General features: G+C 46.3%; 2 protein-coding genes across 2 annotated transcripts in view; one reads left to right on the forward strand and one right to left on the reverse strand.

Moving 5' to 3' along the window:
* Positions 1 to 538: 538 nt before the first annotated feature.
* Positions 539 to 2,923, reverse strand: HPS6 (Hermansky-Pudlak syndrome 6). The gene has a single exon (XM_006880185.1). It carries the CDS (start codon positions 2,921 to 2,923, stop codon positions 539 to 541), a length of 2,385 nt encoding a protein of 794 aa, XP_006880247.1.
* A 6,631-nt stretch (positions 2,924 to 9,554) lies between these two features.
* LOC102856235 (chromosome unknown open reading frame, human C10orf76) overlaps positions 9,555 to 14,601 on the forward strand; it is a 239,266-nt gene continuing 234,219 nt past the window's right edge. The window contains exon 1 of the mRNA XM_006879993.1: positions 9,555 to 9,634. The gene's annotated coding sequence lies outside the window, so the exon portion shown is untranslated. The remainder of the gene's footprint in view (positions 9,635 to 14,601) is intronic.

Here is a 14,601-nt window from a genome sequence, read left to right on the forward strand (position 1 = left end):
AGAATTCTGGGAAAGGGAGGGTAAGGGACTGCATGCTGGAGAACCTAACACTGAGCCTGGAATGAGACAACTGCATTTAAGTTCAAGTAGGCAAAATTTCCTAGGCTAAGCAGTCAGGTGGTAAAGGCAGAATTTTAGGTTACAAGCCTAGAATTGCTCCTTTCTAATTTATTAACCTTGGTCGAGTCACTTAATCTTTCTAAGCTGATAAAATGGGAGTAATATTAGTAGTTTTCCTGTGGCATTATTGTAAGCATTTGGATTATACAAAGATCAATCCTGTAAATGTTCATAACTGTTAATTATCATTATTATTGGAAATGGTCCCTTTAGTTGACATTTTCATATCAAACACCCCTTCTCTAAACCACAACCTCTAATACCCTCAAGTTGTGTCAAAGCACACAAACTCTTTAACAGCTATTTATTTAAAACTGTTCCAGAAAAAAAAAGAAAAAAGTATTGCACACACAGGTCCCACCCCAGGTCCCTCCAGCTAACTCCAAGGCATCCTTCCCTGATGCCCTAGAAACAAGTTTCATCTTGAGTCTGGCACACAGAAGCCTGGGTGGCTTGGTGCCTGAAGGGTGGTCATAGGTCCCCGAGGTGGGGTGGGAGGTGGAGTGCTTGAATCCCATAGAATGTCCTCATAAAGGCTTAAAACGGGGCCGGAGGGCCGTCCTTGAACCCCAGTCTGCTCCAGCAGGGCTCGGAGCAAGCCCACAGTGAGAGTGGGTTCCGCCCCTGGCTGGGGGAATGGGGATGGGGGCCCTGGCTCATCTGGCAGGTGTGTCTGCAGTAGATGCAGGAGTTCAGCTGGAGTCAGGTCTGGCGGACACAGGCGGCAAAGGAGGGGAAAGTGGGTATCGAGCCTGCGGTGCTGGGCAAACTCTGCCAGCAGCAGTTTGAAGATCTCACTTCGAAGCAGGAGGCTGGAGGGGCTGAGGGCCAGGCCGGCCTCCAGAGCCCGCTGCCACTGTTCTTTCTGCACCAGCTGCCCCACGGCCTGGAGCACAGCCTTGGGCCGGCCACTGCTCAAGAGGAGCTCCAGCTCTAGTGCCTCAGGTCTGGCCCCTTCCTCACCCAGCACTGCCAGGGCTCGGCGATAGAGGGGCAGCCCTGGGCTCCCTGCCCCCCAGCCTGGCCCACCCTGCTGCTGTGCCAGCTGCACAAAGGGTGGCAGCCACCGAGGGTCCAGCTTGCATAGGCATTGGCAGAGGAGTTCAAAGGGCGGCAGTACCCCATTGGGGGGCTCCTTTCCAACTGCCGTGCCCCCTAGCACCTTCTTCCACACATCAGGGGGAGCCTGGGACGTCAGCCCACCATCCCTGTCTGGTTGGAGCTGTAGGGCCCTGTGAACAGCACTCCAGGCAGCTGTGGGAAAGACTTGGAAAATGGTGTTAAGCTGGGCCAGCTGGTCTCCCATCAACTCCGTCTTCAGCAGACGTGCCACCTCGTGCTCTGCCAGCTCGGTCCAGCCAGGCTCCTCCTCATCCCCAGCCACTAGCTGGGCTTTGAGCTGCTCCAAACCCCGGTAATCCCGCAGCTCCGCCCTCAGTGTGGTCAACAGTGGAGCTGGGGGCAGGTGGCCCTGGAGGATGGAAGCCAGAGTCTGAGGCGCCCGGAAAGTGCTGTTATGTCTCAGTTCCTCTGGGGTGAGCTGGGCACCCCGCAGGCTCCTCCGCTGGTAATACCCACAAGCCTCCTCAAACACCATGTCCACAGCCGAAGGCAGCTCAAGGCCCTGTGGGGCTTCCCAGCCCACTCGAAATAGACCCATGGCAGAAAGCAGACGAAGTCCCCCTCGGGCTTCTAACTCTTCCTCATCCTCCAGGCTAGGAGCTGGGGGCTCCAGCAGATGCACGCTGTTTGTATTCAAGACCTTCCTCTCCAGCAGTTGTCCACTGCCCATGTCCAGGAGCTCCAAAGTGGAGCCCAGCACACAGGCCAGGGTGCCATGGAACGTTCCCAGGGCAGCGGAGCCCTGCGGATGGTCCACAGGTGCCTCCTGCAGGGTTCCCACCAGCCGGGCACCGCCATGGGGCTGCACGAGGCTCACAGCGCCCCTGAAGTCAAGGAACAGCAGGCCCTGGGGTGCTGGGGTCCAAGTGTGGACAGCCAATGGCTGCCTGGGGGACAGCAGCCCAGGAAGGCCTCGCAGCAGGATCCTGAAGTCCCAGGTATCCCCTCGCCCGGGATTCAGGCTCTTACTATGCGCGAGACCAAGGCATGGGGCCGCCACGACCACCCTGCCCTTGCCTGGGCTCCAGATGAGCACGATGTGGGCCACGCCGGGCCAGTGGGCGGCAGAGGGGACCAGGAAGAGGTCCCTGCGGGAGGCCAGCAGCCCAAAAGGGGGGCAATGGTGCAGCAGGGTGTGGGTGCGGCCGAGGGTGGGCACGGCTTCCCCGCTGGGCTCCAGGGTCCTGACGCACACGCGACAGCTGAAAGGGGCGGTGGGCGGCCCCGGACGGTCCTCTGCTCCCGCCTGCGGCTCCTCACACCATACCAGGCGGCCTCGGGGCGCGGCCACGGCCACCACGCGGGCGTCACCGCTCGGACACAGCTCGGTGCTCTGCAGCAGCCGCCAGCCAGGCCCCACCCCTGCGCTCCACACCTCGGTCAGGCCACTCTCCCAGACCAGGACGAGCGCCGGGCGCGCCGGCCACGGGAGAAAGAAGGCGTCCAGCGGCGGGGGGTGGCCGGCCGGCCAGGCCCGCTCCAGCTCCGCGCCAGGCCCACGCACTGCAACCAGCAGCTGCGGGGCAGGCGCGCCCGGGCGGCGCAACAGCAGCAGGTGGCGGCCGTCCGCGCTGCACCGGACTCGGAGAGCCGGGTCCGCCGCCAGCAGCTCCCGGAGCCGCGCGGCGCCGCTGAAGTCGCCGAGGTCGGAGAGCAGGCGCAGGGTCGCCGCACGCTTCATGGTGACCCGCACCGGCCGCCCGGCCCGGCTTCTCGGTCTAGGGCTCCACCGGAGGTCGGCGAGCAGGCGGACACTTCCGTCCCCCGTCGATGAGGTGAGCCGAGGCCGGGCGGGGGAGCGGACTCCGCCCCGCTCCGCTCGGCGAGCTCGGGACTCGCTCGGGATCCGGTTCCCACCCGCCGGGGGAGGAGCACGCTGCGGGCGGGAGGAGCCTCGGGGCACGCTCCCCCCAGACCCGCCGCCCCGCCCGCCCCAGCTGCACTGGGGCCTGGAAATACCCTCCTTTAGTGAGCTCCATGCCGAGACCACCCCGCTCCTAGCATCTTTCTCTCCCTCCAAGCCTCGCTTTCTCAGTCCCAACTTATTCGGACATTCTTCTTGAGCACCTGCTATGTGCCAGGCTCTGAGTAGACAGTGGTGAACTACTTCTCAACTTCGTGGAGATGACAATCTCGGGAAAAAGAAACATAGCCTTACCCTCCAGTAGCACTTGCTGTATGACGATCCCACTCCTTGTAAAGAGGAGGAAAATGAGGCACAGAGATATTAAATCAGTTGATCAAGATCACAGTTATTGAGGGGTAAACATGGGATACCAAAGGCAGGAAATCTGGCTCCCAAAGCCGGTGCATCAAACGATATCATCAATTCCAATAATTTATTAGTAAGCAAAATTAAAATTATAGACACTGAGTCTATAAAATCTCCCCAGCAATATCTATAAATTTATATGAAGGGGCTCTCCCACACTTTGGCTGCCTTTTCAGGTGATAAAGATATGTTACTCCTATTTCTAAGACTGTTCTTCACGAAACACCCACCTTACCCTCCTATCTTCCCCAAGAATATCTACTTCTGTTTCATTAACCTCCTGTTCTCAGTGTAGAAACAACAGCTAGTTTGATCTGTCCCAGAACTCACATTTTCATGCTCACCACCATTCCTTATTACTCTCCCTTTCTTTTCACAGTTTCTTCCAAGATCTACATTTGCTCTCTCCACTTTTCTTTCCTCAAATTATTACATCACTGAAATAGCTTTGCTATCTGAGGTCTTCAAAGATATTTTTATTTCCTTTTCTCTTTCAGACATTTTGAAGTTGTTATTGTCTATATGTACCACTGAGTCGCTCTGCTCTATCCTGAGCCATTCTCACTGTTTCTGACACACCTACTCCTATTGCCCCAGTTACAGTGTTAGTCCATCTCATCTGCTCCTTGGGGTCTTCCTCTACTGAGCTGTCCATCCATTCTTCTAATCATGATGTCCTTCTCTAGGGACTGGTCCCTCCTGGCCAAAGTATGTAAGAGGAACTTCAAAAGCCTTGCCTCCAAGGAGCAGCCTGGTTTCACTCTCTCTTGAGGAGAAACCTGCCTGTTCTCTTGGTAATCCATGGCTGTTGTTACTATGTGCTTTTGAGTCACCTGTGACTCATAGTGACCCCACATACAGCAGCTCTGAACCCTGTCCTATTCTGAGCTGTTACAACACCCTTCCAAGCATGATGTCCTCCAAGGACTGGTCCCTCCTGTCCACATGCCCAAAGTATGTGAGACAGAGCTTCAAAATCCTTGCCTCAAAGGAGAAACTGGTTTCACTTGCTCCAAGACAGTCCTATTTGTTTTCTTGTCAGTCTACAGTATGTGTAAGACTCTTCTCCAGCACCACAATTTGAAGGCATCAATTCTTCTGTCATTCTTGGTCACTGTCCATCTTTCTGATGCATAGCAAGCATCTGGAAGACCATGGCCTGGATCAGGTGCAGCTTAGTCTCTAGACTGACATCTTTGCTGTTCTTTAGCACTTTGGAGAAGTCTCTGACTGCGGATTTCCCCACTGCAATTAATCTTTTGATTTCCCGAATGCTGATGCCAAGAATGTTGATTCTAGAGATAAGCAAGCTGAAATTGTTAATAACCTCAATCTCTAACTATGGTGGTGCTGCCAATTGGCCTAGTGGTGAGAATCTTTATTTTTTAATGTTATACTTCAAACCATATTGAAGACTGCAGTCTTAGACCTTCTGCAGCAAATGCTTTCAGGTCCTCTTCAGTTTCGGCAAGCAATGTTATGTCATCTGTATAATGCAGGTTATTGATGAATCTTCCTCCAATTCTGATGCCACATTCCTCCTTATAAAATCCAGCCTCCCAAATGACCTATATGTTCCACATATAGATTAAAATTGTATGGAGACAGGACACATCCCTTAAATCAGATAATCCTTGGTATGTATGCTCAATATTCTTCTCCAGCACCACAACTTAAAGGAACCAATTTTTCTGTCAAGTACCTCTTGTGATTTCCATGGCATATTTTTCCTTTCATCCTTTCTTTCTGACTTTTAGTGGCATAGTGTGTAACAGCACTAGAGTGCTTATTGAAAAGTTGGCAGTTCAAATCTACCAGTTGCTCTCTGGAAGAAAGAAGGGTAGTCTCTTCCTCTGAAAATCTAGTTTCTGTGGTTACCAGAGATGGGAGATGAGGGAGAGGGGAGGAAAAATAAATAAATAGATACTAGATGCATTAAGTTGAGTGAAGGGAAAGGCTATCTATATTAAGAAGTTGATCAGACTTTGTAATTAATTATATTGTTGTTGTGTACTGTTGTGTCAGAACCAACTCAGAGATGACCTTCTAGTGGGTTTTTAGATGCAGTAAATCCTGTGGGAGGAGATTGCCTATCTTTGTCCCATGGAGCAGCTGGTGGATTTCAACTATGTTTTTGGGATAGCAGTGCATCTCCTGACCACTAGGCCACCAGAGCTCCCTAATTAATCACATAAATTAATCATAACGTGTTGCAGACCGAGGGTAAAGTATTTTTATAATTATTAATAATAAGACAGACAACCAGGAATGAGAAAACAGAAAGCATAAAAGACAGGGGGCCAGCAGTTCCTACAACTGAATGGCCCCTTTCAGCTTCCCTGTATTCTTTTTTGAAAATTATCAGGAAATAAATCACAAAGATAATTCAATGCAAATGAAGCCAAGTTCTTTCTATTTAAAACCTTCCCTTGACTCTGGAGGGGAAGGGTCAGCAAATGCAAAGCAAGAATCAGGTAAATCTTTGAGGATTGCTTTAGTGCCTCAGGGTGATCTCCAGCTTGAACCACCCTCCCCCACATCCTGAAATAGCTTTGGTTTATTACACATATTTAGTATTGGCTTCCCTTAATAATGTTATAAAACATAATGTGCATGAATGATTGAATGATCAACCAATATGATTTTTAGACTTTCCCTCAAGTTACAATAAAAGAAAATGGGGGGGAACCCCACAATTAAAAAATATGGAAATAAAAGCAAAGGGAATAAAAATTATCTACAGTTTTGGAAGCCCAAGTGGAATATCTCAATGAGTCTGAATCACTGACTGGAAGGCAGTGGACTTTTTTGTTACTATCTTCAGAGCTTAGTTTCCTATTAGCTCATCTTCTTTTGCCATCCTTTAAAAAAATGGCAGTGCTTTCTCTTCTATATCCAGAATTCTGCCCTGGACCTTTTTTCTTTTTTAAAATTTTATTTCCTCTCCCTTGACCTCTAAGTCAGTACCTCTAAAAGCTTTTTCTACAACTAAGATGCCTTGGTGAATTCCCATAAAGAATATTCAAATGTTTAGGAAATATTTATGCCTTGATATTTTATATACATCTCAATTTCGACAAATCCTAACATCTTCCTGTTCAAACCTGACATAAAGAACAGTCTTAATTCATGTCTGGGAAAGAGATGAGTAAACTTAAATGGGCATATGTTTCTATGTGTGAATATTTGGGTAACTGAGTGTCAGAAATTGACCATGACTATCTTAAACAAAAGTGAAATTGATGAGAAGACTGTAAGAAGCTCATAGAACCTGCAGAAGATTGGAGCTCCTGGTTTGGAAAATGAGCAGGAGCCATGGCACATTCTAAAGACCAAGACATAGAAAGTACAACTATTTTTCAGCAGAAATAATTCAGTCAGTTTATTATTGTTTTTGGTGCCACACAACTTGTGCTAGATAGAGGTCACAGAACTTGTGCTATGAGTGAATTCTGACTTTTCATCTCTGCATCTGGTAATGAAGAGCCAAAGCCTTTTTATGAAACCTTGCATCTGAATGGCCTACCCCAGGTCACATGTCCTCACTCATACTGATTACTTAGGGAAAAATTTTCATCAAGATTGAAACCAAAGACTACATAGAAGAGGAAGAGTTTGATGATGTACAACTAAAACCGTAGGACTTTGAAAGTGCAAATAATTGTCCACAACGATACCTTTTTGTGCCTTTGAGTCACTCTCAACCCATAGTGACTTTGTGGACAGACCTGAACTTGCCCTGTTCTGTACCATCCTCATGATCTCCAACATGCTCAAGTCCATTGTTACGGGAGTTCTAGTGGCCTAGTGGCAAGAAACTGCACTGTAATCCCAGAAGTACTCGGTTCAAATCCACCAGATGCTCCGCTAGAGAAGGAGGGTCAATCTCCTCTTGCATCAGTCAGATCTGATTTGACGGTACACCCCCCCCCAAAAAAAAAAGAATACAAACTCCACTCAAGTCCATTGTTAAAGTCATTGTGTCAGTCTATCTTGCTGAGAGTCTTCCTGTCTTTCTCTCAATCTTTCCCAGCATGAGGTCTTTTTTCCAAAGATTGGCCCCTCCTGAAAACATACCCAAAGCATGTGAGTTGAAATTTCACCATCCTTGCTTCTAAGGATCACTCTGGTTGCACTTTCTCCGAGACAATTTGTTCTTTTGGCAATCGATGTGACACTCGATACTCTTCACCGGTTTCCAGAGGTCTTGCGCTTACCTTCTCAGCACATGGTCTTCTAAATATATTCTAGTTTGTATTTGTATTGGCTTTATGCTCCAATTAGATGTGTCAGTGTTGTGTTGCTTCATCTTCATTCCCTCCTACTTCTCCCTACCCCTTTCTCTTCCTCTTCCCTCTGGAAAGCCTTTGAAAATGATGAGGAATTTTCTCAGAATTTTTAGAGTATTTACAATTTGAGGATATCCAGGCTTCCCTGTAATAATTCACTGTTGTTGCTGATTCATAGCGACCGGCTGAACGACTCATCTGAACACTGTCCTACCCCAACACACTCAAGCTCATTGCCTTAGTCACTGCGTCAATCCATCTGGTTGAGGGTCTTCTCTCTTGCCACTCCTCTTCCTTTCAAACATGACATCTCTCTCCAGGAAATAACCTCTCCTAGCAACATGTCCAAAGTATGTGAGGTGAAGCTTTATTGTCATTGCCTCCAAGGAGATGTACTTTCTGCAAGACATACCTGTTTTTTTTTTTCTTTTGGCAGTCCATGGGAAAGTCCACATTCTTCTCTAACATCACAGTTCAACAACATTAATTCTTCTTTCATCTTTAGTCATTGTCCAGCTCTCCGCAGCAGAGCAAGTGACTGAAAAGACTATGGTCTGAATCAGACGCACTTTAGTCCTCAAACTGACATAATTTCTCCTCAATAATCTGGAGAGGTCCCTAACTACAGACTTTCCCAGTGCAATATTTCTGATAATTCACTGTACAATATTTTAAAACACTTACTGGTTTATATCTATCACTTTGTTACAATATAATCTTGGAATTGTAGTTTGTTTTTTCTCGTTACTACTTCCAGGATTCAATATTAAGTAGGAGTTAAAAAAAGGTGTGGTAAAATTAAATCAAGTAAAGACCAGAACCAATAAAATTGAACAGGCAGTTTCAGATGGGTGCTCAAGGGGTCCACCTCAAAATATGTTTGTCAGAAAAGTGCAACAATGAATGAATGGAAATCCTCAGTTTCTGTAAACTTTCATTAAAATTCATAATAATAATAATAAAAAAATAAAGAATGTTTGTCTAACTGTCTTACCTATGGCTCCAAATATAGGTTTAAAACACAAACTTTAACTAGGAGGCAGTCTTTGGAACAGAGCAAGGAAACACTGCATGGTTCAAAATCAGGAAAGGGGTACATCCCGTCCCCATACCTTTTCAATCTGTATGCAGAACAGATCATTTGGGAAGCTGGACTTTATGAGGAAGAATGTGGCATCAGGATTGGAGGAAGACTTGCATTATGCAAATGATACAACCTTGCTTGCTTGAACTAAGGAGGACCTGAAGTGTTTGCTACAGAAGGTCAAGGACTGTAGTCTTCAATATGTTTTGAAGCTCAACATCAAGAAGGCAAATATTCTCACCACTGGGTCAACTGGCAGCACCATAATAGAGATTGAGGTTGTTAACAATTTCAGCTTGTTTAGCTCTACAATCAATACTCTAGGAACCAACAGTCAGGAAATTATAAGACAAATTGCATTGGAAAAGTGTGCTGTCAGAGACATCTCCAAAGTGTTAAAGAGATTGTAACAACATTTTCACTTTCTGCATAACAAAGCTTTGTAAATAAAATCTTAACATTTTTTGTCTGTTAAAAAAAAAGAGATGTGGTATTTGTCAATTCTCGTCTCGCGATGCCTTTCAAGAGGGTGTCGTTCTTGTGATGCTTGCTGGGAATTGTGGTCCGAGTGAGTTTCCAGGAAGCTGGTAACATTAGAGGGCTTTAGGACCCAGAGGGGCACGGCGGCGGCCCGAGGTCGAGGGAGGTCGGGAGCGCGCCTGTGAGCCCGGAGGAGCCGCGGCGTCGGTGGCGTCGGGAGCGAGCGGCCCCGAGAGCGGCGCGGGTGGAGGAGAAACCGGGGGCTCGGTAAGCGGCGCTGCCCCGAGCCGGTCCCGGAATCTGGCCACTTCCTGTGGATTCTGCCGTACTAGGCCCTTGCCCGGAGGAGACTCCGTGGGGCGGCCTGGGGGCGGGGCCTGCGCTTGCCGAAAGGAGGACAGGGGTGACCGGGGGTGTGTGTGTGTGTGTGTGTGTGTGTGTGTGTGTGTGTGTGTGTTGGGGGGTGGGTGGGGACGGCAGCTGAGGCGGGACAAGGCTGGTTGCGGCCGGGAGGGTTGACCCGGGGTGAGCCTTCCCGCTCCGCTCAGCGGCCATCCCTTTGAACACCTGGTGCCGATCTGGCCCCTCGCGCACCCGGATCCTGCCGGGCCCGCATCACTCTGAAGCTGTGACATTTGACCCCAGCACGGGTTGACCCCGACTTCTTCAGTTGCCACTTCTGCCAAGTTGCTGTGGTCCCTGGCGGCCCTCCACCTCGCCTGGCCTTAGAATGAGAGCATGAAGCAAGACTTGAAAGGAGATCTAGAGGAAGCCCGGCGCGCCCGAGGTCTTCTGGTGCCCCGAAGGGTCCCCACCTTCACCTGCTTCTCAGTGTGTGACCACCGGTCCTCCACTCACCTTCACACAGATTCAAATGAACTGCCATGTTTTCTCGGGGTTCTAGGCAAAGGAATCCTTCCTTGGGCCGTTCTGGACGGAAACGGGGAGACAAAAGTGGCTCCCTGGGGAGGAGAGCTGTCAGGAGCCCAGGAATGCAGCTTCCTGGGAGGAGGGAAGTAGAGACTAAGGTTGCTAGACCATCTCACTTCTTCCTGAAAAGGTTTTGAGCGTAGGTTTCCATGCTCTCAGAGACTTTGAAACTGTGACACTGCCCTTAATACAACACCGGTTAATTGGTATTGTTTTGGGTGTGTCACCCGTTGGCTTTGTGTGCACAGTTCCTCTGTGAAGGCTCTGGGAATATCAGTTCTGCAGGTGGATTCCTTTTGTTGGAATTGCAAAGGGCACGTTTTCATTCTTTGCTTGACATTTTAGTAGAATTTCCAACATTTATAGCTCGTTGACTTGTCCTACATTTATATAAAAAATAAATCTTGAAATTCCCAAAGCACTTGTGGGGAAGGTTGAAATTTCACATGGGATCTAGTTCAGGAATCCATGAACTTTGAGGAAAGTGGCCAAAGAACAAAGTAATCCAGGTTATATAGTGTAAACACACATTAATAAACATACACACACTTACTGAGAACTTATTATGTAACTGTTGTGGGTTAGAGTATGAATACTTCTCCGGGGTATCACAGAGACATACTAAGATGAAATTGTATAGTGCTCTGTGTTCCATACTTTGACAAAGAAATTGACATAGTGAAGGGAGTACTGCAGAAAGGGCCATTGCCTGGGAGAGTCAGAGATTAGTCACAGGAAGAAGATAACTTGTGTGTTGAAGGATGAGTAGGAGCTGGCACAAGTAATTAATTAATTCCCATTAGAAATAACAATGTAAAGATGTAGTTAAATATCAGGGAGGTTTGGAAGGAGGAGCACCTTGAGTGCTGTGAATGTGTCTACAGTAAGATGGATGGTGGTGAAATGTCCCAGAAATGAGGCGATGGAAGTGGAGAGTCTTTGGAGCTTCCTCTTCCCTCTAAATTTTTATTGTAATTTGAGTGCATATCTATGGAGGAAATTGGGTTTTCATGCACATTTTTTTTTCAATTAATTTTTTAAATTAATTTTAATGAAAATTTACAGAGACTTTGGATTTCCATTCATTAATTGTTGCACTTTTCTTCCTGCCCACCTCTCCCCCTCAGTACACTCTTCTCTTTGAAAAGTAAAAGAAAAGTTCTCCCATTGTTTTACAATCCCTCCCTGCCAGGTCCACTCCACTATGCAGCCTTCTTTCTGGACTCCTGTCATGACAATAATACCTAATCACATAGCCCTTTTAATCAGTTTTCTCTCTTATTTGTTTCAATACAGTATACATTATTTAACCCATCTTTCTCAGTCCCACCTCAACCCCAATGTCAGTCCTGTTTTACAACAGTGGCACTATGCAGTATTTGTCCTTTTGTGACTGAGATATTTCACTCACCATAATGTCTTCCAGGGTCACCCATTTTGAATAATATTGCATGAGCTCCTTGTTTTTCAATGCAGCGTAGTATTCCATTGTGTGACTATATCAGAGCTTCTCTATTTGTTGATGGACATTTAGGTTGTTTCCAACTCCTTGCTACTGGAACAAAGCTGTGATAAACATGAGTGTGCATGCACATTTTGTTTTATGATACCAGTTATAATGGCTATTATGTAATAACTCTTCCCACTTCCTCTCTTGATTCTTCTTTCCATTCAGCCTACTATCCTATCTCTTCTTGCCTTCTGAGTGTTCTCTCTGGGCGGTGCTGCCCTTTTGGTCTTGTATGGTTGATTGTGCTTAGGAACAAGTACTTACCTGGTGTTACTGGTTGTAATAGGTCAATTTGAAATTGTGTCACATGGATGAGTTGTAGATTTGAATAATAACTAAGGGCCATTATCTCAGTGGTTTCACCATTCTCTCATCAGTCTAGCAGATATGACTGTTTTTATGATTTTGGAGTTGTGTTTCACATTTTTCTCTCACTTTGTCCAGGACCTTCTGCTGTAATCCCTTTTAGACTAGACAGCAGTAGTAGTAGTACTAGTAGTACTAGTAGTGCTAGTACTAGTTCTTCTAGTCTCAGGGTTGTGAAGGTTGAAGTTTGTGTGTTTTATTAGTCCTGTAAACTAATTGTTCCTATGCGTCTTTAATTTTCATCACTCGTCTTTGTTCCAGAGCAGTAGATACCAATAGTTGAACCTTACATGGCTTATCACAAGCTTTAAAGACCCCAGTTGCTGCACATCAAAGTAGAATGTAGAACATAGTCTTTGTGGACTGTACAGTGCCTCTGAGATTATGGTCCTGAAGCCCGAGGACCAGCACTATTCACTGTTGGGGCTTAAAAGTAAGAACAGCTTAAAGGAATGAAAAATGATGTAATAGCATTAATTAGGGTTGTTGGTAAATGTGGCAGTTGGAGCAAGGAAAGGAGAATTCTTTGACAGATATAACAAGATTTAGTGAAAAAAAGAAGTATGGTAAGTCTTATTAAGTTATAATGTTGAAAGATTGATGGATGAGGGTTTCCTTATTGGAGTGGGCATAGAAAGAGAAAGGAAGTAGTCTGCTCAGTTGAAATCAAGTTCATTGTGGGGTATACAAGTAGAAATGTCAGTAGGCAGCTAGATGGAGGCCTGATGAACTAAGTAGATCTGAGTGAGGGCAGAGATGAATAAAATTTTGGGGAAATGTGTTTATTTTGTTGATTTATAGATAAATATCAGAGTACACATGTCTTCCACTTTACCTATTCAGGAACCATACTTTAGTAATTTTGGGCTTCTATTTTGTCTTACACTAAGGCTGTTTTAACCATAAGGTCTTCGTGTTAGTTTTCAAACTAGCAGAAAATTAGTTTACTTTGTGATTTGCAGTTATTTTTTGGTTTCCTTTAAAAAAATCATGAGAATACCTGAGGTACAGACAGGTACTTTGCATTTCAGGGAGCTTTTCGGCCTTAAGTTCTTGGCTTGGAGCTTCAGTGAACTTCCTGCTCTGGCTTCTACTGTCTGCCAGGGGCCCACTGGGGCCAGGCAGCCTTAGAATACTGGGCTTTTAGGGTCCAGCTTCTTTCAGCCATTATCATGGGCGAAGTGCCAGTCCCAGTGCCAGGAGAGCAATTTCTGTAGTCTTAAATTGATTCCTCCAAGAAGAAGAACACATTTTCTGACATTTCAAGTAGAAAAAGATATGTTAGGAAGAAGGAAAGCACTCCGTATTCCAGGAGCCTATGTTGGAAGCATATATGGTGTCATTACAGCAGATCAATATACCAATGAAAAAAATCAGCATTTCCAGAGATCAGGAAAAGGACTTGGGACTATGATATTTATCCTTAAGAATCCTATTTTAGGTGAGCTCTGGTGGCCTAGTGGCAAGAAGCTGCATTGCAATCCCAGACGTGAGCGGGTTGAATTCACCAGATGCTCTGCTGGTGAAGGAGGGACAAACTCTGATCCAATTTGATGGCGCGCGCGCGCACACACGCACACACGCACACACGCACACACACACATTTAAAGAAGAATACGATTTTAAAGGAGCTCTGGTGGCCTAGTGGCAAAACCCCTGTACTTCAATCCTGAAGACTCACAGTTAAATCTAGCAGATGCTCTGTTGGAGAGGGAGGAGCAGTCTCCTCCTGTGTCAGTTGGATTCATTTTGACAGTACACAACAAGGGGGGGGGCCCGGGAAGAATTCTATTAGATGAAATATTGAGATTTGTTGTCAACTTTATAATGCTTGAATTTAAGAGCTTTGGGGAAAAAACCCTCACAGCCATTGAGTAATTTGTGACTTAAACCCAGGGAGCCTTTTGGTTAGCAGCACAACATGCTATTGTTTATACCACCAGAGCCCCAGTCACATTGTAGGAATTATACTGCAAAAGTTCACAGTTCGAATCCACCAGTTCTTCCACAGAAGAAAGGTAGGCAGTTTTCTGAATGAGCTACAGTTTCTCAAAACCTGCTGGAGTATCACCTGTGCATTGGCTCTGATGCAGTGGTACACATACCAACTGTCATTACAGCAGTTACTAAGTACAGCACTTTTAATATGAATATGAAGCTAGTAACAATCTAACCAAGAAATTTCTGTTAAAGTAAAATGAAGCCAAATTTCTAGTCCAAACACTGGCAGCTTTCCAACATTTAATGTTAAAGGAATCAGATTTGACTTTTTAGCTGAAGAACATGGAAAGGAGCTCAGAAGTGAGTTCTGCTGTGGCTTGAGTTTGATAATCATGAGAAAATGTGATACTTCAAAAATGAGACTGTGATACAGGATGGAATGGAAGCATTAAAAAAGTCCCAATTTTTTTTCTTAATTTTTATTGTA

Source organism: Elephantulus edwardii, unplaced genomic scaffold, assembly GCF_000299155.1.
Source record: "Elephantulus edwardii isolate Elephantulus edwardi_28Jun2011 unplaced genomic scaffold, EleEdw1.0 scaffold00006, whole genome shotgun sequence".
Classification (NCBI taxonomy): Eukaryota; Metazoa; Chordata; class Mammalia; order Macroscelidea; family Macroscelididae; genus Elephantulus; species Elephantulus edwardii.

What these genes read in the sequence shown, in the direction of transcription:
- HPS6 (XM_006880185.1), bottom strand. Translation starts at nt 2,923, where the DNA reads ATGAAGCGTGCGGCGACCCTGCGCCTGCTCTCCGACCTCGGCGACTTC.